Here is a 25,623-nt window from a genome sequence, read left to right as displayed (position 1 = left end):
ACCAGAGACAAGCTTTGTCTCCTGTGGCTCACATTCCGGAGGTTGCTCACTCATCCTTAGCCATGGGAAGCAGTTACAATTCCTGAAACCAGGCAGAGCAGTTCCCAACAATTATGTTTTCAAATAAGTTTTCAATGTCTTGCTCTTCCTCTTCTCCTTCTGGCACCCTTATGATTCAGATGTTGGAATATTTTAAGTTGTTCTGGAGGTTCCTAAGCCTCTCCTCATTTTTTTGAATTCTTGTTTCTTCATTCTGTTCCAGTTAAATGATTATTTCTTCCTTTTGTTCCCAATCGTTGATTTGAGTCCCAGTTTCCTTTCCTTCACTGTCGGTTCCCTGTGTGTTTTCCTTTATTTCACTTTGTGTGGTCTTCATTTCTTCCTTCCTTATGTGACCAAACTCAATCATTTCTGTGACCATCCCGATTACCAGTGTTTTGAACTCTGCATCAGATAGATTATCTATCTCCTCATTGCTTAGCTCTTTTTCTGGAGTTTGGATGTGTTCTTTAATTTGGGCTATATTTCTTTGGCTAGTGTGCCTGTTATGTGGTAATGGGCGGAGCCTTAGGTATTGGTCAGGACAGGGCAACCCTCTTTGCTGCTTTGTGGCGCTGTCAGGGAGGGGTTAGAGAGGCAACAATGCTGCTTGCTTGCTCAGCTCTAGCCTCACTTCCCAACCAACTCTCCTGTGAGACTGAGAGTTTCTCCAGCCTTTGCAGCCCTGACAGGATTCTACATTTGGAGCTTTTAAATCTTTAGTTTCCCAGTCAGCCAGCCCCCACCCCCCCTGCACAGTCCGCTGCCTTGCGGCTGGTTTTCTCCGCCCAGCTGGCCATTTCCATCCCTCCTACCATTCTGGATGAATGTTTCTTTAACTCTCTGGTTGTTGGAGTTCCACACAGTTCAACTTTCTGGAGGTTCTTGTTGTTTATTATTTTTAAATTGCCTGTTATCCTTCTTTTGGTTGTGCAAGGAAACAAAGATTTCCACCTATGCCTCCATCTTGGCAGGAACTCAGGCACGGGTTTTAATATTATTAAGACACTGGCCAAGTTACACACCCCTTTAAAGTCAGACTTGTATACAGTTCAGTATCTGGCAGTTCTGATTGTTTTTTGTTTTAAAATTTGTTGTTGTCCTTCTTTTGGTTGTATGAGGAAGCAAAGCATATCTACCTATACTTCCAGCTTGGCCATCAGTTGCACTGCTAAAATCATATTTTTTATTATAGCCATCTCAGTGGAAAGGAGTGGTCTCTCATGGCGGTTTTGATTGTCATTTCCCTACTGACGGACGATGTGGAGGACCTTCTCATGTGCCTGGGATCTTTTGTACCCATTTGGTCTGTCTCGGTCAGGAACTGGAGGAACTACAGAGATAAAATGCCTCTCTAACTTTCTCAGTGTGCTGGCTCTCCCCCTTCTCATCCCTCTGTCTTGTACACCTTGCCCGATTCTGTGATGCCTGTGAGCCGGTCTGGAGCCATAGAACCCTGGAGCACAGGGACTGCCTCCCCCAGCATCATGTCCTGTGTCTTGTAACTGGGCTCACTCCTGCAAAGCCAAGTCCCTTCCCAGGCTCCCAGCTTGGAAAACTCGGGAACTTGACTATAGTTTGATGACACTCCCCCGTAAACGAGACTCTAGGATGGAGTAATGAGACAGCCGAAAAGCTATCCTGACCTCCCAGGGCCTCTACAAGCCAGACAGTGAGATGCTCATTCTGCTGCAATGGATGGATCCCCTATCTGTAGAAATGCAAGTCCCCTCACAACTGAAGGCACAGCGGAAGCACTCACCCACACCGCACGTGAGAAAGTCCCTGTTCAGAAGCATTTCTCCCTGTCCCTTCGCAAGCCTGTTTTGCAGCCCTTCCACCTCCTGGAATGCAGGTCAGACTCCCCCGGAGCATCCAGGCAGTTCTGGCTCCAGGACGATGCATGTCAATGCTTGAGAGACGTCATTACTAATCAGGCCTCAGCCACAGGGGAGGCAGTCTCTCCACCTGCCATCAGCCATTTCCCATCCCTTTCTCTCCCTCCACTGTGGCCCCTGTCTCTACCCGCTCTCAGGCTAAACCTCAGTCTTCCTAAGGCTTCTTAGGGAGCCCCGAGGCTCTCACATTCAGCAAGAAAAATGCAACCCTAGTCTTAAGTGGACTACGTGCTCCAGTTTGGGGAGGGGATCACACAAGACCATGAAGGAAGGCCCATCTGTTCCTGCTTCCTCACTGCCACCAGCTGTTCCCACATTCAACAGTTGCCATTTGGCAGCTGTCAGTACCAAGTGACTGTGTGCAGTGGGGGAGGGGAGCCCCCTTTTCACACCAACACCACTGCCCCCATTTCCAGCCACAGTTGAGTCCTGTTAAGCCTGAGTGCTTTTTAATATCAATGTACTGGAAACTAGAAAAGACTTTTGGCCTTGCAAACATTAAAATACCATTCCAAACTACCTAGAAAACAGAACTGTTAAAAATGAACAAGAAAGTGTGGTTTAATGTTTTTATTACCAAAAAATAGCAGCAATGTGTTAACATTTAATGACAGTGATTTAAACAAAATCTACCCTAAAGAAATCATGCCCTGGCTGGTGTGGTTCAGTGGACTGAGTGCCAGGCTGCAAACTAAACAGTCACTGGTTTGATTCCCAGTCAGGACACATGCCTGGGTTGCAGGCCAGGTCCCCAGTAGGGGGCATGAAAGGCAACCGCACACTGATGTTTCTCTCCCTCTCTTTTCCCCTCCCTTCCCCTCTCTAAAACAAATAAGTAAAATATTTACAAATTAAAAAGAAATCAGGATGATCGTCATAATAAAGGTGAAAACTAATTAGGACACAAAACTGGATAAAACAGATAAGTAAATCCAAGAACTATTTCTTTTGGGGAACAAAAAGCAAAGAAAAAAACCTCTGACAAATCTAGTTATTAAAAAAAATAAGGCAACCCAAAATTATTACATTTATCCTGAGTTATAAAAGAATTTAATGTTGACATAAAGACTTGGAAATCATTAACAAAGATCATAAACTGTCGTGTGCTAATGAATATGAAAATCTCAGTGAAATACGCAGTTCTTGCCTCTGCCAGGCTCCCCACTGTGGGAGACGTCCGCTCATACCTGCAAAGCTTCAGTGGCCCTAGGGCAGAAAATTCCGCTAAGAACAAGGACTTTGATCCACACTTCAGGCTTGGCAGAGCTGTCCGACCCCTATCTCTATCTAGAATGCGAAAAGTTCAGGCTAGCCTGCAAACCGCAGGGCACAACGTCCCATTCCTTTAGAGTAGCGTTGACCTTGTCTCTCTCTATTCAAGGGAAACTGCAACCCCACTTTTAGCCCCATGAGAAAGCCTATGTGGAGAATACAGAGCCTGGGGTGCATAGAGCTCTATGTTTCACCTGGAAAGTAGTGAATTGAAGACTTTGTTACAGGAGAAAGTGAGATGGTGGGGCGTGGAGGGAGGGAGGATGGAATGAGTGGGGAGAAGATAATAAATGTTCCATGGAAAAAGTCACTTTGTATCAGACTAATCTGTTACTTTTTTTTGGTCTAGTGCCAACTTTTCTAAGTTTTAGTTGCGTCGCTTCTGATTTATCTTTTCTGTAAATTGAAGATAATCACCACTTGTCTTACAGAATTATTAGGAGGAAATAAGGTAACACATGTGGGAGTATTGTTGCAAAGAGCAAAACCTGATACCATGGTAGTTAGTGCAGGGGCAGGGTCTCACCACTTACTTGGGGATGAGATAGGACAATACACGACATCTAGTTTTCAGATGCAACAGTCTTCTGTCATCTGTCACAGTCCTCCTTTGTCTATTCAGACACATCTGAAGCTGCACATGGGCTGCTCTGAGTTGAACACCCGTGATAAGTCAGAAGGTCCAGTTGTTCCAGCTAAGTCCGGTGGATTCCAGTGCCCAGTAATCCCACAAGGATGTGAACAAAGGCAACACGAGACCCTGTCTACTCCCCTTGGGTACCCAGATTTCTTGATCACCAAGACTCTTGGGCAAGAACTTGGGTTGGGCTATAGACCTGGAGAACTGACCTTTATCTAAGAAACAAATATTTGAAATCCGCATGAGGACTCAGACCCATGTGGGGAAACACAGAGCCCACGAGGCCATCAGGAAGCAGCTCAGCCCAAGTAAGACCGGGGACCTTCTGATTTGTTTTTAAGTTGGTGAGGAAAAGCCATTCCTGTGTCTCTCCTAGCAAATACTTAGTAAAATCAGCATCGATCATCAGTGCTTTGTGGAATGGATGCTCTTCAGAGAGGGGTGCAAAGAAGGCCGAGTCTGACCTCATGAGCAGCAAGATCAGAGACTGCACTTGGAGATGAGAATTCCTTATATAGACAGGGTCGTAATAAAGGTTCGTTTCATGCTGCCGAGAGAAGGAGGGATTAGTCTACAACTGATATGGTTAACCATGTGGGGAAAACTATAAACTGATCAACCGCTTGGGATGAAAAATTAATCCTTACTTACTACTAAAATGCATTGAGATAAAATACAGATTTAAATGTAAAAAACCAAATCATAGTAGGTTATACAGGTGAGTATTCACACAAGCTTTGCATGTAAAGAGCCTTTAAAGGCACAACGCAAAAATCAGAAAACCACAGAGAAAGAGGTGAATAAGGCTGAAGGTTACATATCAGTATACATTTCTGCAAAGTAACAACAATAAAACAATAACAGAGAATACATAAAAGGCAAATATAAAATTAGGAAAATACTTGCAAGAAAAATATTTTTCAAACACCAAATTATTTTGAAGACATATAAAGATTTCCTACAATTAACAATGAAAATTTCAACAGAATAAAATGGATAAGGAACCAAAGCAGGCATTTTATAAATGAAGTGATTAATTAAGACCATTAATTTGGGAGGAAAAAAGATTCAAGCTTAAACTATTTAAGAAATGTAAACCAAAACAAGGGAGTATCATTTTGTTTACTAAATTGAAAAAGATACAAAATAATGATAATTCCTAACGCTGTTGATTGTAAGGAAACTGCTCCCATTAACCAAGGATGAGAATGTAAATTCTGTATATCTGACAGAAATACTTTGTCCAGAAATGTGACTTTCAGGAATTTATCTATCCAAAGACAGGAGTAGAATTTTTAATAATAGAGAATAATGCTGAACTCCCTGAAACACCCCCCCCCAAAAAAAAGTTGGTTCAATAAACAATAGTACATATATACAATGTTAAAATATATACTACTCACTATTTTTGACAAATGCTCATATTATGTTATCATGATATATTACAACATAGTTTATAGGCCAGATCCTTTTATGTTATACTACTATATTATACTATATTTGTACACACACACAAAATCTGAAAGAATTTATGACTTTAAATTCTTTTGTTTGCAAGAAACTAAGGCTGGTGTAAGCCAACTTAATAAAAGAAAAATGAGAGAGAATTAATTTATTGGGAAAACACTAGACTATCTCATGAAATTGTAGGAAGTGTTATACCTCTTAGATATGGTCGGATAAAAAATAAGAACACCAGGATCTCAATAAATGGATTCAAGGAACTTCTTCCTCTATAGCTTTGATGGAATAATTCCCACCTAGGCTCTGTGTCTGTACAGTTTAAATGTAAAACTTTAAGAAGAGAGTTTCTCCCTGGCCCAATGTGGGCCAGGGATGACCGTTTGGATTAATAAACTTTGCCCATGTGGGTAGAGCCAAGTGGTATTGACGTGGCAACTGACGGTCTTTTGCTGTAAGTCAGGGGCCGTGGCCAGACAGCAACTCCTTGAGAGCCGGGCAGGTGCTCTACGAGATGCCACTATGGGATTATATGCGAAAATGCCAGAATGGCAATGTGACAAACGCAGGGATGAGATGGCAGACGCCTTTTTGTTTCGGTTCATAGCATTCCAGAACGGTTTCGTTGCAAGTGGCAGAGCCTCGGCTCTAACCATCTTGAGCAGAAAGTGAAGAGTATCAGAGGCTAATGAGCGCAGTGCCAGCCGGGTGCAGCTGGCCTCAGGAACAGCTGGAAAAGAATCCCGGATGCCCTGCCAGGGCCTGGGCTCCCTTCTGGCTGTGTCTGATTTTCTGTACAACAGGGAGCGTGGCCACAACAGGCTCCCCAGCCTCGTCACATCTCCCAGTTTTACTATCGGAAGGAGACTGCTATTTACTCTGTCTGGTTCCAAATTTCAAAACCCCAGAGAAAACTGGCTTAACTCAAGCGAGGATCTACTGGCTGGTTTCCCATTTTTGTCCACACTACCTGGCACATGGCACAGCTTCGATAAACCCATTAAGTAGTGGACGTGAGGGAAATGGAGATACTAGCGAGGCTTCGTGATTAAGAACAAGACCATCAGAATTCAACTGTCTGGTTTCAATCCCAGCTCCACTGCTGACTGAGTAGGTGACTATGGGCAAGTTATTTCAACCTTCGGAGCCTCAGCTGCCCCACCCATAAAGATGGAGAAAATGTCAACACCTAGTTTATAGGGCTAATTGTGGAAACTAAGTAAAATACACTGATCAATGAGCAAAAAGACAGTGCTCAATGATCACTGACTAGTATTATCCTCAGCTTCTTCAACCACACTGCATTATGGTTTCAAACTCACTTTCACTATCTTTGCAGTTAGAAGTGACTTCTTTCTAATGATAGAGTCAATTTCATATTTCAAAATTCCTGCCAGTTAATCCAACTGTTTCTCCAGTGAGCAGGGCAAGGATGTATTCTTGATCTTATTGCGATGGGGGGAGATAACTGTGGACCCCCATCTTTGCTGGGACCCATGTCCTAACAGAGGCTGTGCTCTAGGAAGAGTTTGTATGTTGCCTGGAACATCACCAGGAATGTTCCAGCCGGGCTTCCAGGCACCATCAGCTGGGAGAAGGTGACAGCTACATTCAGCGAGCACAGGCCCAGTCCTGCAAAACCTGGGACATTGTGGGGACAACCCAGTCATGCTCGCTTATGGCTGCTACTTCACCTACATGTGGGGAGACCCGAAAGGATTTGGCTTCTCTCTCTAAATAAAGGTTGAGACAACTTTCACCATCTCTGGGTTTCTAAGTGTCAGCTAAGGGACCAAAAAACACATCTTGTACCTGGGAGAATATGTGAGTTTGAAAGCAGTAGCCATTTCTGTGGTCTTTGTAATTTCTCTGTCTACAGGGACGGACTACGATTTTAGAGCCAACCCCACACTCTAGACAGGTGTGGCTTTGAAGGTGTCAAGTGGAACCTAGATTAAGAAGAAATTCTGCTGGCTTTCTATTCATGGAATAAACTTCAATATTTTATATAAAGCTCCTAATTTTTATAACAGCTTCAAATATGTTGGGCACATTATATTTTCTGAAGATGGCTGCACCAGTGTCTATCCCAACGCACGTGCTCTGATTGTAGAAACATGTAAATGAAAAGTTTTGGTCCAAAGCTGCTGACTGCATCCCAGCAACTGCCGACCTTTAAGTTGTGACCCAAAGTTCACACCGTAACACGTAAAGTCATGTTACACCTTATTCTACATCAGCACGGCGTTGAAAGCACAGTTGAATTTCCTGGGTTTGACTCTTGGTTTACCACTGACTGTAGCACCTTGGATTAGTGACTTAACCATTCTAGCCCTCGGTCTCTTTATTTGTAATATGGGGATACTAATAGTTCCTAATTCAGAGTTGTTGCTAATGAATTAACACATATAAAATTATAATAATTCTAAAAACATCATACACTTAATATATGCTAGCTGGTGTTATTACTCTAGGTATTCTTGTTCAGGTGGCTGACAAGAGAAGGAAGGAAAGAAGAAACTGAGAATATAATCCAAGTAGGAACTTGACTTTCTTTATTCCGGTTAACAAGTGAAGACAAGGAATTGTCCGCTGATGCATATTCCTGCTGTCCACTCTGTTGTACATTTCTTGGTCAGCCATGTCCTAATACCTTGTAGCAGGACTGAGGGACCTAGAGGGTCCGGGCCTGGTCCCCATACTTTCTGGAAGCTGAGGTTTGGAAGTTGATGTGTATGTGTGGAGAGGAGAGTTGGAGACATTGCAGAGAAAGCAAAACCTAAGGAGAGAAAGGGCCCAATTCTGGATATTAGTTGCCCCAGGGACAAGCCATATATGTTATGGTTTCTCTGGGATCTGGGCCCCTCTAACCTCAGTCTTGACTCCAGGGAGACAGCAACACTTGGGCAGCGCCTATAAAGTAACTGGTGCCCAGGGACACACAGACCTCATGAGGATGGCGGGTCAGGACTGCACCGTGGAAGAGAAGAGGAAAAAGGCAGAATGTCCTTCAGGGTCCTTCAACTTTCCTGCCTCACTCGGTGAGGGAGAGGCAGGGGCTGCCTCCCCCTCCTCCCAGCTTCTGATTGAGTCTATATTCTTTTTTTTTTATTATATTTCATTGATTATGCTACTCCCAATGTCCCAATATTTCCCCCTCTAACTCCCTCCACTCAGTACCCCCCACTCCCTCAGGTCATCCCCCCACCATTGTTTATGTCCATGGGTTGTGCGTGTGAGTTCTCGGCTTCTCCATTTCCTATTCTGAACTTTGCATTCCCCTGTCTATTTTGTACCTACCAATTTGTACTTCGTAATCCCCTCACCTCTTTACCCGTTCCCCCACCCCCTCCCATCTACAGCTATGGAAACGCTCTCCATATCCATGATTCTATGTTCTTCTTGTTTGCTTAGTTTGTTTTTTAGATTCAGCTGCTGATAGATTTGTATTTATTGCCATTTTATTGTTCATAGTTGTGATCTTTTTTTAAACTTGGTATTTATTTATTTTAACATTTTTTATCGTTGTTCAAGTACAGTTTTCTGCCTTTCCCCCCACCCCCCCCCCCCCCCAGCCCTCCCACCTCCTTCCCCTGTTCCCAACCCCCCCTTGTTATTGTCCATGCGTCCTATAAACTGTTCCTGCAAACCCTTCACCCTTTCCCCCCATTATCCCCTCCCCTCTGGTCACTGTCAGCCTGTTCTCAATTTCAATGTCTTGTTCTTAAATAAGGCCCTTTAACATTTCATGTAATAATGGTTTGGTGACAGTGAACTTCTTTCGTTTTTTACTTGTTTGGGAAGCTCTTTATCTTAACGATGTGCCACACTTACCCTGCTCCCCCACTCTGAGCGCCCCGGTACACAAAGATGGTCTGACGGTCAAATGCTTAGTCTGGATTTAATGCTAAAAATGAAACACTTGGGGGTTTGGGAGCACGAGTAGAGGCAGGAAAGAGAAAGAAATATAATTTCTCAAGTGTCTACTAAAAGTCAGGAAAAGAGCTGGGCCCTTTTGCATTATCTCACGTAGCCCTCAGTCATGACTCTGAGTTCACTATTTTTACTTATTTCCACACAAAACAGGGAAGTGAAGTTCGCTATCAGAACTGGAATTTGAACCTGGTGCTGGTTCCAAGGCTCATGATTTTCTGAGTACAGGACACAGGCTGTTATGATGAAAAATACAAATGTCGGTCTCCATGATTCCAATCACTCCCCTAACCATGGGCCAGAAAAAGGAGAGGATTTAGGACAGTAGATGCCAAGGCAGGACTTGAGGTTTACAATAACAGGATATGCTGAGCGCAGCAATGTTCTCTGATTGCCTACTGTCCGTCAGCTGCTCTCGTCTTGCTTGTTGACAGCTCAGGAAATGAAGTGAGATTGAGGGGATGTGTGGGGGGAAATTGACAAACAAGCCCAGTCTACAAGTTTTGCTCAACAATATGGTTTTCACACATTTTGTTATCCCTTGTTATTGCAAGGGATAGCAAAAATGTCAAGGTTGCAGTGAAGAGGAGTGTGCCAACCACATCTCCGGGGCCCCAGGAGACTGACTGGCTGCACAGGAAGAAAAATACAGGCACAGATGATGGCTCAGTGACACAAGCAGAACCCAAGGCCCCGGCAGCTCCCGCCCCCAGCTAACCCCTCTGTTTCCCATTCAAGGGCTCCCACAGGCTCACAGACTTCAGAGGTACATGTACTTGGTTCTACTGTGTCCCCTCAGAGATTCCTCGTGCGAGATATGTACCTGAAGACAACTGGAAAGGACCAGCACGGGGTAGTGTTCACTCACTGTACTTGTCAGGGTGATTTGAGACTCCAAATGGTGACAGGGTCCTGCCAGGTCAAGGCCTTAAGTAATCCAAAGCAGTCTCTTTTCCCAGGCTCAGTTCAGACTACCAGAATGTTCCACCAAAATGCCCAATATGACTTCAGCATAATCACAGGAACATAAATTTGAAAGGAAAAAAATGAGTGTATCATTCGACTTTAAACCTGTATTCTAATGGCACCCCACACACCTATGGAGTGCTTGCTATTCCTTAAAATGGTTTGCCTTGTGGAATAACAGTACACTCTGTGCACTATCTTAGGGGAAGTTGTGGTTTTCCAACATGTTAGTGTGAAGAGGCATTTCTAGTTTAAAGGTTCCTTATTTTTTTGTCACAACTGACCTTGGACACATTGCATCATTAGTCTAAGTGTCTTGGTTTAGTAGGCATGGTTCCTCCTTGCCTTGGGGGTAAACCCCGGATGCACATTTTTTCCTACCATTGGCGACACTTAGTACATTCACAATGCTTTGCAACTATCACCACTGTCTACAGGCAGAATGTTTTTATCACCTGAAAAGGAAACCTTATACCCATTAAACAGTCACTCCCTATTCTCCTTTGCCCCCCATACCCTGGCAGCCCCTAAGCTGCTGCCTGTAACCATGGATTTGCCTATTCTAAATATTTTATATATATGGAATCATGCCGATGATATATTGTTAAGAGCTCAGGCCTGCCCATCTGAGTGAGAGGTCCTGGCCTGCAACGCCCCAGGCCAACCAAGGCTCCCCTGGCTCACTGTCCCCATCATAGCCCAGCCCACCTTGACTAACTCCAATGAGTGACTTCCTCAGATGAAGAAAGATATTTGATTAGGCTGCTTCTCTAGTGATTCCATGAGTTGAAGTCCCCATTTCCCTCTTCCTGAGGCCTATCCTGACCCAACCTGGCCTTGCACATCAAAGCCAACAGCTCCAACACGGTGGTGGGGCCCTTTTGCTACAAGGATTATGCTCTTTGATGGTATTTACTGCCAAAGAAGTAGGTGCAATTTCTTGAGAAATGAGTATAGGATGGGAAGAGGGTCTAAGACAGAAGTGGGAGGAACTCTAGCAGAAGAGTCTGGATAGAGGCATCATTGAGAAAAGAGACAAAGAAAGAGTGGTCAAGGATGCAATAGAAAAACCCAGGATGGTGAGATGTCACAAAGGCTAAAGGAATGCATGCTTCCAGCAGCCCTACTGTTCATCAATTGATGAGTGGGTTAAACAACTTTGGGACATTTACACAATGGAATTCTACTCAGCTACAAAAAAATGAAAAGCTTTTCCCTTTGTGGCAGCATGAATGGACCTGGAGAATATTATGCTAAGTCAAATAAGCCAGTCAGAGAAAGACAAATACCATATGATCTCACTCATATGTAGAATCTAATGAACAAACTGAACTAATGAGGAAAATGGGGACAGACTCATAGATGGACAGCAGGATGACAGCTAGGGGTCGGGGAGGATGAGGTGGAGGGGTTAGCAAGAAGGAAAAAGGACTCACGGATGTGGACAACAGTGTGGTAATTGCTGTGGGGAGGGGAGGTTAAGAGGACTAAATGGTAATGGAAAAAAAATACAGTAAAGATTAAGCAAGCAAACAAACAAAAAAGCATGTTTCCAAAAGAAGAAAGGAGCCAACACACATCAAATAAGCTGATGTCTAAATAAGCAGATGTCACAAGAGCAATTCTGGTAGCGAGGCTCCGGAGCTAGAAACCCAATTGCTGTGGGTTACAGGTGAAATGGAGGTGAGAGAGTGGGGACGGCTAGGGTAATTCATACTCTCAAGAAGTTTGGATGTAGAGGAGAGAAGATAAAGTGGGTTGCATCCAGAAAGGAGCATGGGGCCTGAGGAGCGTTGTTCAGGGTGGTTTCGTTTCTGGTTTGGGGCATGGAATAAAAGGGCATGTTTCAATGTTCATAGGGAGTCTCCCACAGAGCAGAGATTTAAGCTGCGGGACAGAAGCTAACCACATGCTGTGGTGTCTCAGAAGGCAGAGGATGGAGCAGGATGAGGATGCTCTGAGAGTGGACCCGACCCAGCATAAAAGTCTGGGGAGAAACCACCAGGCACACCGTCTGTCAAAGCTGTTTGGAAGCACACGGAGCCCTGGCAGGGACAGTGGGGGAGGAGAAAATAGCAGGTGGAAGGTTCCTCCCCACCTGGCCTGTCCTTATCCTCACATCAAAACGACTTCCCATATGTGGTCTTACACGAGTAATTGGTGCAGAGCCCTCCTGGCTCCTGTCAACAGATGTCCCTCGGGGACTCCCTCACAGCTGTCCTAGAGGCAGACAAAGCCTCTGTTTGAGAGCTGGGTAGAGGGGCAGTCATGAGTGGAAAAGAGGGATTAGAGCAAGAGTCAGAAAAAAGGCTTTCCTAGTCCCAAACTGTGGTTCCTGCCCCTCCTGGCAGGGTGACCTCCCTTCGAAGGAGCAGGCTCTGAGAGGCGGGCCCACCGAGCAGACAAAGGAAGTAGCCGAAGTAAGTACACAGCATGTTTCACAGGAAGAAGAACGAACGCTGTCTGGACTGTTTAAAACAAAGGAATCCGGAGGGTTTGGGATGATTCATCACCTTGTCTCTGCAGGATGTACCTACTAAGATTTGCCTGGCCTCTCAGGAACAGTTGACTTCGTTTCCAATAAGATTGCACAAAAGCCAAGGCCAAGCCATAGCAAAGAGGAAACAGTCACATCTCCTTTTGCAAAATCACATTAGCAGCCATGGCACTGGTGACAAGGTCCCCAAGGCCGAACTTGTCAAAAAGGTGTGTGGGGGAGGCGGGCTGGTCATCGGCCTGCAGAATCAGCTGAAGCACTCATGAGTTCTGCCCAGACCCGTCTGCTTGAAGCCCCTCTGGGCCTCCATTCACCCTGGCATTTACTGTCCAATCTGATTCAGTTTAGACTCTCCCCTTCTCTCCCCTTGGCAGTTTCCACCACAGCCCTGGCCACGTGACTATGATGTGATTATGAAGACCTAGGTGTGATCAAGGAAATGCTACTAGTTCTCAGGATGAGCCACAACCCTTAGAAGAATGAGAAAATGTGGAGGCGAAGTGCTTGTTTCCAAAGCCAGAGCCTTATCTCGCCCCCAGTGTGACTGCCACGGACGTGGGTTTCAGAAGTTTCGTGTCCTTCCCACGCTTCAGGCTCTAGGTTGGACTTCTAAAAGTACTAAAGCCACTGATTCCTAAAAAATCACTATCTTGTTTAATCCTCATATTTCTGGGGCACAGAGAGTATTACTGAAATTTTTCAGATGATGAAACTGAGGCCCAAAAATGTTGCCATGTCCAGAGAGGAGTCGAAATTGGAACCTGGGTCAAGTTGGTTCTTGTCCAATATGACTTAGCTGCCTGCACTCAAAAAACTCACAAAAATAACACAAATTACCATAACGTGATCGTGTCTATTAGAATCTAGGGGGGCTTTAGAGAATGGAGAGATCACATCTAAACTTTTTAATTTGGGAGAAGCAGTTCAACTGGCTTTGGAAAACTAGTAAGGACATTTGAAAGCAAGTTTGTTGTGAGAAATCTTGTGAGGCAGCCTTGCAAGTTGGAAAAACAAAGGCGGACTTCCAAGGGGAAAGACGAGGGCGAACGTTTAAGTTGGGACCTAATGGTAAGATTTGGATCCCTGGGGGTGGAGGAGACCAATGGGTGTCACTCCCAAAACAGGGTCAGTAAAACAAAGGCTGCGGGCGGCAGACAGAAAGTTCTACCGGGAAGGACCTTTGAGATAAAGTATGATAGGAATGAATCTGTGTGTGCAGGAAAAGAGCACACAGCTTTCTTTAGTTTATGTAAAATAAGGTAGGTGTGAGCCAGGCCCCTATTCCATTCAGCTGGTGGGAGATTGAATTTCAGAGATTGGGAAGCTCTCTTCCCACCCCGCACCCCACGGCTAGAGCTGGTGATCAGTAGTCGTGAGGTGAAGCAGAACATTCAGGAGACATTGCTGGTCATTGGCGAACATCAGGGGCCAGCAGACATTTTCTGTAAAGGACCAAATAGCAACACTTTCAGGCTTTGCAAGCCAGGTGGGTCTCTGCCACAATGAACCAACTCAGCCATTGTTGCTTGCAAGCAGCCATAGATGATAGGCAAATGAATGAGCTCGCTCGTGTTCCAATAGGACCTCATTCATGGATCCTCAAACTTGAATTTCGTATTATTTTCACATGTCATAAAGCATTGTTCTCCTTTTGACTATTTTCAAACATGTAGCAACCTAAACATCATTCTTAGCTCACAGGTCACACAAAAACAGATGGTGGGCTTGGTGTGACTTAGGAGCCAACTCCTCATCCATGTGGTTTCCACCACGATGCCTGCCGGCCAGGCCCACACAGATCTTTGAAACTGAGTAACACTGTTGCTCCATGGAAATCTGCGCTAGAGCGGAGAGCCCCCCCCCAGAGTCCAAGAAAACTTCCCTGTACTGAACATGGAACTGTCATCTCTATACGACTTGTCATCTTCCTGTGGTTCTGTGGAGGATGGGCCACTGAGCCCTGCGACTTGTCAAAACGGTGGGCATTCATTCCTTCTCCCAGGGAAAAATCCTTGCTCTTTCACTACGAGACACTCTCCCCCTCCAAACCACTCTGTAGCTCCCTCCCCTAGCAGTTTGCTCAAATTCCTCAAGATAAAAGGGGAAAATCAGGAGGGAGGGGCCTGCCAACTATATACTCTTTAGGCCCTGCAGCAAGGGAACACAGAAGTGGCCACGCTGGAATGCTGAATAACCTGTACAGTAACCAAAAACAAATATCTCACTAAATTATCCTGCCTGGGACCACAGCTTCCTAGTCTGGCAGCCAGTTCAAGCCTCAATGTTCCGAGCTGGGTGGGTATTGCGTAGGGTGTCCTCAAAAAACTCTGAAGGGAAGTCCAGGTTCTGGGGACAAAGAGGGGAAGTCCACAGTTTAACCTTCCTCAGGACACCAGGCTCTACTTAAGGTGACTCACTGTCTTGGCTTCTAAATGGTCGATTTATAGGAACCCCTGGTCCCCACCAGCTGCCCCTCCAGGAAGCTTTCCAGCACATCTGTGGTACAAAGAACAGGTACCAGCCAATTGCCACTCCTCTTACACAAGCCTCTTGGACTTCTGCTTTGGGTGAATTGCTTAAGCTCTGGGAAACTGTAGACACAATGACAAGACCAGGAGGTCAAATGCCACTTCAGTCATGACATTGTCTCCAATCCCTCCACCCAAAGAGGCCTTTTCCATCTGACTTCAAAGCTCACACCCAGCAGTGCCTGTTTACTGCGTTATTGTACCCTCGGCCTACGTCGGGCGTCTGTGGTAACAGCGCTGGCTTCCAGTGTGGTTCCTGCAGCCACCCGCTCCCCAGGAGGACGGCCAGGCTCACTGGGAAAGAATGTTCTCTACGCAAGGAAATTTGAGATCGGAAAAGTGACCCTCAGAGGGTAGTGATCGGGCAGACACCCGAGCCTCGGAAATGCAGTTGTGCTGGGAAATCGCTTTGCCGATTTCGCCAAAGGCAGGTGTTTGCTGCCCAGACTTGAATGTTATTCTTTCGAGTGGAAAACAGAGACCGTCATCCAGGCTGATTTCTTTCTCCTCACCTGTGTATCCATTAACCCGTAACAACGACATCATTTCTCATGCCCACACATATATGGGAAAGAGTCAACAAAGCTTTGTTATGTGGATAAACGAAACAAACTCTCAGGAATGTAGACGGTATTTGACAAATTTTTGCTGCAGCTCCTGTGGCAAAATATATATTAGAGAGAATATACATTAGAGAATATTAGAATATATAGTCTCTCTAATATATATGTACTTCTAATACTTGCCTAAGAATACATTATTGATTTTTGAGAGAGGGACAGGGGGGAGAGAGAGACAGACAGACAGACAGAAACATTGATGTGAGGGAGAAACATCAATCAGTTGCCTCTTGTCCACATCCCCACTGGGAATAGAACCACAACCCTTTGGTTGTACAGGACGATGCTCCAAACAGCTGAGCCACCTACCAGGGTGAGAACATATATTTTATAAAATAGTCTTATCATTTCACAGAACTGTATTAAGCCCCCTGACTTTACTTTTTTTTTTTTAACTTGACAAAATGATTCTTAAATTTGAGACGCTGCCACACATCTGCTTTCCAGACAGGAAGAGGGGAAAAGTGAGGCCACAACCCCAATGACACTTCTCATCAGCGAAGTCAAAGCTTTCCCAGAAACCCGCTGGTCGATCTCACTGCTGCCGCACAGACTTGAACTGTGTCCTCTGTCCTCCCAGAGCAGCCAAGGAGGCTGGAAACTTGCGTGTTCAGCTCCTCCAGCCTCTGAGGAAGAGGAGGAAGAGGAGGAGGAGGAGCAGGAGGAGGAAGTGGAGGAGGAGGAGGAGGAGGGCTGTAGAAGGAGCCAGACTGAAATTCTGCTGCAAATAGCTACACGGCTTTGAAAAACAAAAGCACCAAAGGGGACAGCTAGATCTGTTTTCTGCTAAAATATGTTATAAAATTACAAGAATAAAATCAGATGGATACACACAAGATTTGAAAGAGACTCACAGAAGAATTAGCCTGAAACAGACCCTAGAATATTTAACAACTCAACATATGGTTTTTTTTTTAATTAAAAAGTTTGCTGATCTCCGGGCTTGATGATGAAACACTCCAGCTACTTGTTGGAGGGGAAGTTAATAGAAGAGGAGAACTCTTGGTAGAGGAGAACTTCTGTCTTTGGCAGACAGAAGGGGCAAACTCACTGTCTACCAAACTGATGGATCACATCTCTTTGAAGCTGGCGAAGTGCAAGCAAAAAAAAAATGCCTGCACTAGCACCCAGGTGTGGCTGAAGGTGCATTTTGAAGATCCTCATAGTTATGACTTTTACCTCTCTGGGAACAAGGTAGAGTTTTCCAAGGAGACCAAAGTGGGAGCTAGGAACTGTGGGATCTGCAGAGAGAGCTGTACACAGAAGGGAGTGGGAAGAGGGGTTCCATAAGGGAAAGAGGGCTCTGTGTGGCAGACCTTCTTCTGGAGGTGGTAAGGACGTTATACAGGAGGAATGAGTCAAACTGAAGAATGTCTCAGTTTCTGCCCTTTGATAGTGAATTCACTCCTTATTAATAGCCCTTTGATTACCCCATTATGGGCCAGCATGCATTTGGTCTGTGGAGAATTGTGACGAGAAAGTTCTGGGGGAGGAGGAGCCAGTCACTGTCAGGCTACTCGGTCGAGCTCTGGCAGAACTTGAGAGTGCATCAGTCCCCTTTCCTGGGTGGTGATACTGGTTAAAATAATAGCAGATAACATGTAAGAGCACTCAGCACGCGCCAGAGCTACGGATTTAATTCTCAAACATAATTTAATCCTCAAAACCATCCTTTAGAATTCTGCCATCACCAGCCCCACTTTTTCTCCAGATGTATTAGCCAAGGTGTGGAATCAACCACCCAAGTCCATCCAACTCATACATGATAGAGCCAGGAGGCAGGTGTTGGTGCAGACACCCCAGAACTGTATCCCTTACCTTGTCCCGCTGTCTTCAGCAGGGCCACAGCTGTACCAGACTGACAGCTAGCGGTGTAAGACACAAGACCGAGAGAAAAACAGCAGCAGTGACGGTCCCCCCCTGAGTGAGCGAGCAAGCATGAGGCTAAACGTCCTGACCTGCCCTGGGGCTCTTGGGCAGCGGTTTCAAAGCTTGGCTGCACGTGAGACTTTTCCTAAAGAGCTTTTTTTTTAATGCTCAATGCCCAGGTGGCCCTCTATTCCAATTAAATCAAAGTCACATGAGACCTGAGCACCAGTGTCTTTTTAAAGCTTCCCAGATGGTTCCAATGTGCAGCAAAGATTGCAAACCACTGGGCCAGGGCTCCTGAATCAGCTGACAAGGCAGCTGATTTCTGAGATGGACACGTGAGCCTCGGCCGCACCAAGCGGAGACAGCTGACCAAGACTCCGTGTGATGTAGAGTGTTCCCTGTGAGCTGATCTACTTAGGATATCCTTCGAAGAAAATTCTATTGATACCTGGATTTGGGCTATTTTCTAAGGTGTTTCTAACACGGGCAAGAATCAGAAATGCACAAGAGTGTCTGCATAATGGGCTGCTTTGGTCACTGAGCAGGGGAAAAATGTTTAACTACCACAGGAAAAGAAAGAGAAGTTACTTCTCATATAGAGTTCAATATGAGAATTTAACTACTAAAACGAAGTCATTTAATTCACTTAATAGTTTCCTAGGAGGCAAACTCCTTGAATGCTGTTTAAACCAACTACCAAGAAACATTGTCAAATTAACTGCCCTATAGATTGTTTTGACATACAAGCACTTAGCACAAACACATATTCACACTCACCCCAAAGCTTGCAGCACGGAAAATATATTTACCAGGAAACAAAATGAAACTCACTGCAATTTGAAAAATAGAACAGTAGGGTGTCACCCTGACTTTTGAGGAGCAAACAGAAATATGTACGAGTGTGTGATTTTTATTCCCTGGGGTCAGTGGGTTTGTGCTCTCTCACCCAGAGAGCAGGAAGCCGAGTTTATCTATCAGCCGCAGTTGAGGCCTATGGAGAAACGCGGACACAAGTGTTTACCCCAGACACGTTTCTGGACTTCCATTTAATCAATATGTCTCTTTCAGTGCCCGCAGCAATTAATTTATGTAGTGCAGCTTTACGGTACTATTGAATATCTGGTAAGGGAAATCCTTTTCTTTTTTCCACAGTCATTTATTTTCCCAAACGATCTTTTAAGTGATTTGCTCATGGACTTTTCTGAAGTGAGACAATCTGGAAGGACTTGTAAGGAAAATGATGGTGGGAATGAATGTCAACCCCCACATCTTTTACCAACCAAAAAAAGAGGAATGAAAAAGAACTGAAAATAAGGAAAAGTATTGTAAGTATGTTCTAGCTCTAAAAGCTGCATTATACTGAACACTCTGAAGAATGCAGTCAGATGCAATGCCATTTGGAATAAACGGAGACAGTCTCACGACTTATTATTAACCTTCAGCTCGGGAGCACAGCACGGAGTTGCAGGTCAAAGGGGAGGAAATTCCTAAGGCTCCCCCGCCAGTATGAGTTCCAGGGTCACGGACAAGCAGCTGGAAGAACCAGAAACACTCCCACTGAGAGCCCACTGACTCATCGCTGATCGCTGAAGGGTGACGTGTGAAGAAATACTGCCCCGCAAAGCACACCGGGTCTTCTCTGTCACCGTTTCCTGTCACGCTGGGGCAGTGCTAAGGCGAAACCTCTCTCGCACAGAGAATCACGGTGCCTATTTCGTGGATAGATCATGGGAAAGGCCTTCCCTCCCTTTGCAAAAGGGCTCCGTTTCCTGTGAAATAAAGCCACACCACGCCATGAACCTGAAGTCCAGTCGCCCTCAGAATCTGCAGCTAGGTTGTCTGTCCCAGTCTTTGTTGATAGTAGGTCTTCAGGGGTGACTGAGGGAGAGTAACTGCATTGGAGGCCACCGTGGGCCGTAATCTGTCCTGTAACAATTGTCCAACCCCAATGACAGAAATTCCCCAGAACGCACATAACCATGGAGCATGGTCCCTGCGTCAACAGTCACCCGTGGAGGCCAACACTGACTCCATTGCTGGGTGGGGTTGCTCAAAATATTGTTGAAATCCTTCCGATTGCTATCAGAGCCCGTGGCACTTTCCTTTGATATTCTGAGTCCCCAAGTGAAATTCTGTTCCTATGGCATTAGATTTTTAGAAACCGGTAAAAGCCCTTTGTCACATGCTCCAGTTTATAAAAGAACAGTGGCTAAGTTTTAATGATATATTTTTTTATACACACATATAATGCTTCCGCCATACACTGACGAAGACAAAGGGAACTGTGAAGTAATAAGACTAACCGATGTTCTATTGTAGTTCATAAACCCATTTCAAAGGCAGTCTCCAAAGGGGATCTTTAAGGATTTTTTTTAAAAACACTAATAACATCACTGAAATAAATGTTCAGGCCTTCAAAGTAACTACTTGGAAGGAGCAATATAATTAAGATGAATATTTAGTATGCTTTTTGCAGGGGGAGGGGAAGATCTCATTGGAGTCACAATTCGTGTAGCAGCTCTTCTTTCTAAATGTTATTTTGAAAAGCTTAATAAGCCAATCTTTCCTACCTACCCCCCCCACCCCGTGCCCCTCCAGTCCCCACCCAATCCAGTGCACCATTGACTCCTTATTTTTCACTTTGGTACCATCTCTAGTCCCTCTACCGCAATCTTCAGTGTCTCTCTTTTTCCAATTTTACGCCTTGGTTCACAGGTTTATGGCTCCCAGCCCCACACTGGAGTGTCCCTCCTAGTCTTCTCCACCTGACAAAACCACACTAATCCTTCAGGGTCCCCTGCGGAGCCTGTGCTGGCCTCCTGCGCCCCAGCTGTCGCTCTGCTTGTCACTCTGCATCCCCGTGTAGTGCAGGAACTCTACGGCTGAGGTGCTCGGTGAGCTATTTGTCGGGTGTAATGAAATGAAGGCTGAACTGATTTCCCAGTCCCGGCAGTCCAGGGTCCACATGAAAGCAGATGACGTCAGTTCATTTCCGTCAGGCAAGAGTTCAATTTGCTCATAATGTCAATTTGGCATTAAGCTTAATGTTAAACATTAATGTTATTTTTAAATGTTAAAATTTAACGTTGTTAATATTAATAAAACGTTAAAATTTAACACTGATGTTAAAAGTAACATTAACAACAAATGGGACCGAATTTTACGCTCCAGACCTCACTCCTCTGAAAATGTGTTGGGAAGCTTCCTGGGGACACTCAGAGTAGAAGGCACACATGAAGTCCTCCTCTGGCTTTAAACACTAAAAACAGCTGGTGGGTGTGGCTCAGTGGATTGAGTGCAAGCCTGCAAACCAAAAAGTTGCTGGTTCAATTCCAGTCAGGGCCCATGCCTGGGTTGCGGGCCAGGTCCCCTATTGGGAGCACGTGAAAGGCAACCACACATTGATGTTTCTCTCCCTCTCTTTCTCCCTCCTTCCTCCTCTCTCTACAAACAAATAAATAAAGTCTTTTTAAAAAAATAAAAACAAAAACTGACTCAGGGAGAAATGATCAGTAGGAAGCCACCAATGAGACAAGAGTAGCATTTGCAAGAAAATAAAAAGCGCCATCTGGGAGGAAAAAGGTTGAAGATGCCCGCTGCGTGAGCCAGGATGAGAATCATTCCTGGCCTCCCGATAGTGAAAGTTTTGGAGGGCTGTCTGATGCCCACCAGGCTTCCCCCCTCTGAGGTTCCCACGGAGAACATTTGCTGCTCCATTTTGCTGGTGCTAGAAAATTCCAATGCAGGTACGACTGCCAGAGAAAACTACCAGCTGAGTTGTTGTGAATTGTCTGATCATCACTCCCCCCACCTTGCAGGAGGATCATACGGTTTTTCTTTTTGGTGTGTGAGACTTTCATGCAGTAAACCTGGTAACTGTTAGCCACATTGGTTGTAGTAAACAAGTACCCAAATGGTTAGGTAGTTATTCCCACACGTCCCTGATAATCCATCGTCCCCACTAGTTAGAAATTGCCACCAAGGCGTCACACTTAGCAGGGAGGACCCCCCGTGATGCACTTCTTCAAGTGACAGACAGGCTCTAAGGATGGGCTCAAGCATGGATCCAGAGCAACTCCCATTGTCAATGGGGCAATGACATTCAGGGAACCAGTACCTTAAAAAAAAAATACCAACCAACCAACCAACCTGTGGGGAGTAAGACTTTTCCTAGAGTAATTCTTTTTAAATGCACACTTTGGACTTAGAGTATGTGACACAGGCATTGAACTTGGACCATTTCTGAGAGACAACATCACTCAGTCTCACTTAAGCTATGATTTCTCTTGCTGTGCATCAAATTCCATTCCTTTGTGTTAGAGATGGTTAAAAAAATTTCAAAAAGCTTCCTTCTCACTCTAAGCATTCACTAAATTTTATTAAAATGGATGTAAGTGACTCTAGCGACCTATCACCACCCTCAGAATTAGACGGGGAATTCACTGAGGTCAGAGAATAATGCGGCTTCTCAGTTGAAATGCTTGAAAACTCGATCTAGCCGGGCGCCCTCCCCTTCGACCTCGATCCTCAGGCTCCCCTTTCACTTAGAAAGTGTCTGCTCAAAATAGGTTCTTTTTTCTGTTGCTCAGATCAAACCATTTGTTTTCCTCTCAGTTTATCAGAATACAGCATGATGTTGGACCAAGCAAACAATTATGCAAAGCAGAAATCATGTAGCAAAAAGGGTAAGTCAAGCCCCGAGCCTCAGGGCTCAGTTGCTCGGGCGGCGTTGGCGAGGGCATCAGCATCGCCCTGCAAAGCCAAAGGCCGCTGGGTCAGATGGAGGTCAAGGCACATGCCAGGGTCACGGGCCTCGTCCTCAGGTGGGGGCATGCGAGAGGCAACAGATGGGTTTCTCTCCCTTTCTTTTCCTCTCCCTAAAAATAAATAAATAAAACCACTGTGAAAACAAAATAAGTAAGTTTGTTTGGAAACTTCGTCGGAGTTTATGAAAGTGCAGGCTAAGACACTCGAGGCAGTAGGTACCAGAGGCGTGTTCTTGGAAAATATCCCCAAGAAAAATATTAAGATTTTGAGGGGAACTTAACCGAATAATTCTTTAGTTTATGTATAATAAGTAAATAAGCACGAGTAAATATATAATAAAAGATGAAAACACGCTGAGAATTAACAGGAACAAAAACCGGTAGCTTTTTCTTGGCACGTAAAAAAACCTATCTTAGGCGCTGTCAAGGGCTGTGAGCTGGCTCTTCCCTGTCTTTCCTGTCCCGTCCCTCCTCTCCCGCCTTCTCCTGCCCGCAGCAAACCTCATGATCCGGAAGCTCCAGTGCCACTGCTGTTTTGGAAAAGCAGTCATGGCGGAGGCTGCAGCTCCCGAATTGACAAGCCAACCATCGGGGGCTCAAGCCGCAGCCGCAGAGGTGGCAGCAGGCTCCCCAGCACCTGTCCCTGCGGAGGCGGGGGTCCAAGGAGGCGATGACGACTGGACCAAGCAAGTCACCTGCAGGTTTTTCATGCATGGTGTTTGTGGGGAAGGCGATAACTGCCGCTATTCGCATGACCTCTCCGACCGTCCTTGCCGCGTGGTGTGCAAGTATTTCCAGCAAGGGTACTGTATTTACCGAGACCACTGCAGGTACGAACACAGCGAGCCGCTGAAACAGGAAGACGCAGCCGCTACTGAGCGAAATGCAAACTCGTCCCTGGCCGCTGTCTCATCAGTAGTTGGACTGATCGGTGAAGCGAATCTGGGCGCGGCTGAGTCAAGAAGTTCCAATTTGGCAACTTTAGGAGCAGGTTCAGAAGACTGGGTGAATGCCATTGAGTTTGTTCCAGGGCAGCCCTACTGTGGCCGCGTTGCTCCTTCTTGCACTGAAGCAACCGTGCAGACCTTCGTGACCAGTAAAGACTCCCAGGAGCGGCCGCTGTGCCCCTATGCAGCAGTTGGAAAGTGCCGCTATGGAGAGAACTGCATGGATCTCCACGGAGACACCTGTGATCTGTGTGGACTGCCGGCCCTCCATCCCGCGGACGCTGCCCAGAGGTCACAGCACATAAAATCGTGCATTGAGACCCACGAGAAGAACATGGAGCTCTCGTTTGCTGTGCAGCGCAGTAAGGACAAGGTGTGTGGGATCTGCAAGGAGGTGGTCTATGACAAAGCCAACCCCAGCGAGTGCCGCTTTGGGATCCTCTCCAACTGCAACCACACCTACTGTCTCAAGTGCATCCGCAAGTGGAGAAGTGCTGGGGAATTTGCGAACAAGATCATAAAGTCCTGCCCCGAATGCCGGATCACATCTGACTTCGTTGTTCCAAGTGAGCACTGGGTGGAAGAGAGAGAAGAGAAGCAGAAACTCATTCAGCAATACAAGGAGGCGATGAACAACAAGGTATGCAGGTATTTTAACGAGGGACGTGGGAGCTGCCGGTTTGCAGGGAGCTGTTTCTATAAGCATGCGTACCCTGATGGCCGTAGAGAGGAGCCACAGTAGAATGTGGGAACATCGGGCAGATACTGGCCCTAACGAAGGAACCACTTTGGGGAGCTCACTGAGGAAAGAGAGAACAGCAGCTCCTTTGACTACGATGAAGCGGTTGTCGCCTCTGAGCCGGGTGGGAGAGATGTTGCTTATGCTTTTGGCTGCAGATGGGGACAATGACTTGACAGGCTCTGAAGACAAGTGGGACTTGTTTCAGGATGAGCTGGAAGACTTTTCTGACTCAATCTAGAGCAGCTGTGCGTGCTGCGTGGCCTGGCCTGCAGCGCCCCACACAGGCTGTCTTCGGACCTGTGCCGCAGGGTCGGTGGCTCTGCCCCAGCAGCCTGACCACTCTGGTGCTGTTGTAATGACTTTTACTCAAGGACTGTCTTCTCGATCCCTCACCTTTTGCAAAGGGTATGTTGTTTCCTCTGGTTATAAAAATCACAGAAATAAACTTGAGTTAGTTTTTTCATAACATGACTTTAACGGTCAGATAGTAAGTGTAGATTTGTTGGATCATCTGTTTTCGACCAGATTCACGCAGTTGAAGAGTACTGTTTGTGGACTTTCCGACACTCACTTTGAGGACCCGGGGTTCAAAAGTCACACCGCTGGCCCTGCTTTGGCATCCAAGAATAGGCGTGATGGGTAAAGGACCTGGGCTGTGGCGAGTAGTGGCGAGTAGCCTTCTGCTACAGACTTAAAAGGTTTCTGCTGAAATGTGCTCATCTGTTTTTATGTCTGTTCCCTACCCTGCCGCCCCCACCCCCACGCACTTGTTCTGTGTTTGCTGTTTTGGGTCTTCTGTTTAATTGCACACAGTTAGCAAGCTCCTAGGTAACCACGGAGAATTATTTATTTACTTTCGTTTAATTGGTTACATTAAATTAACCCCCCAAAACTGGTTAATTTAATTTAAAATGAATTAACAACTGACAACAAACTTCTTAAGGAGAAAAACATTTTTGTTTGAAAAAATACTTTGACAGTCTGGCTGGACAGATTAGTTGGTTAGGGTACCTTCCCGATATGCAGAGCTGCACGCTTGGTCTCTGGTAAGGGACCCTGCCAAAGATCAACCAGTGAATGCGAACACAAATGGAGCTACAGATTTGCAGTTTGGTATCCCTTCCTCTTTCTCTCTGTCTCCCCCTCTCCCTTTATGTCCATAAGTGAATAAATAAATAAATAAATAAATAAATAAATAAATAAGAAAGTTCCTGAAGTGTATTTTATTGATTATGCTATTACGTTTGTCCTATTTTTTATCCCCTTTATCCCTCTCCACCCAGCACCACCTGTCCCTTGAGCATTGCCTTCCTTAGTTCTTGTCCATGGGTTGTACATAGTTCTTTGGCTTTTTCATTTCCTGTACTATTCTTAACCTTCCCCTCATCTGTTTTGTACCTACCATTTACGCTTCTTACTCTCTGTACCTTTGCCCCATTCTC

At 45.5% G+C, this 25,623-nt stretch overlaps 2 protein-coding genes across 7 annotated transcripts in view; one reads left to right on the top strand and one right to left on the bottom strand.

Moving 5' to 3' along the window:
- SUSD1 (sushi domain containing 1) overlaps positions 1-25,623 on the bottom strand; it is a 175,239-nt gene that overhangs the window by 35,644 nt on the left and 113,972 nt on the right. The window contains exon 16 of one of the 6 annotated variants that reach the window (XM_037152688.2): positions 4,276-4,396. The exons of 1 other annotated variant lie outside the window; for it this stretch is intronic. In XM_037152688.2, the coding sequence (XP_037008583.2) occupies positions 4,392-4,396 (5 nt within the window). In that variant the 3' untranslated portion in view covers positions 4,276-4,391. Of the gene's footprint in view, positions 1-4,275; positions 4,397-14,020; positions 14,149-18,934; positions 19,496-22,083; positions 22,604-24,530; positions 24,601-25,623 lie in introns of those variants that run through there. 4 more of the 6 variants (XM_053656380.1, XM_037152685.2, XM_053656378.1 and 1 more) reach the window with 4 other exon arrangements.
- On the top strand, positions 23,042-24,190 carry LOC119054688 (E3 ubiquitin-protein ligase makorin-1-like). The gene has a single exon (XM_037152689.2). The coding sequence runs from the start codon at positions 23,042-23,044 to the stop codon at positions 24,179-24,181; it is 1,140 nt and encodes a 379-aa protein (XP_037008584.2). The 3' UTR covers positions 24,182-24,190.

The sequence above is a fragment of the Artibeus jamaicensis genome, unplaced genomic scaffold, assembly GCF_021234435.1.
Source record: "Artibeus jamaicensis isolate MK-2021 breed Jamaican fruit bat unplaced genomic scaffold, CSHL_Jam_final scaffold_1964, whole genome shotgun sequence".
Taxonomy (NCBI): domain Eukaryota; kingdom Metazoa; phylum Chordata; class Mammalia; order Chiroptera; family Phyllostomidae; genus Artibeus; species Artibeus jamaicensis.
This window is presented reverse-complemented; position numbering and strand designations above follow the sequence as displayed.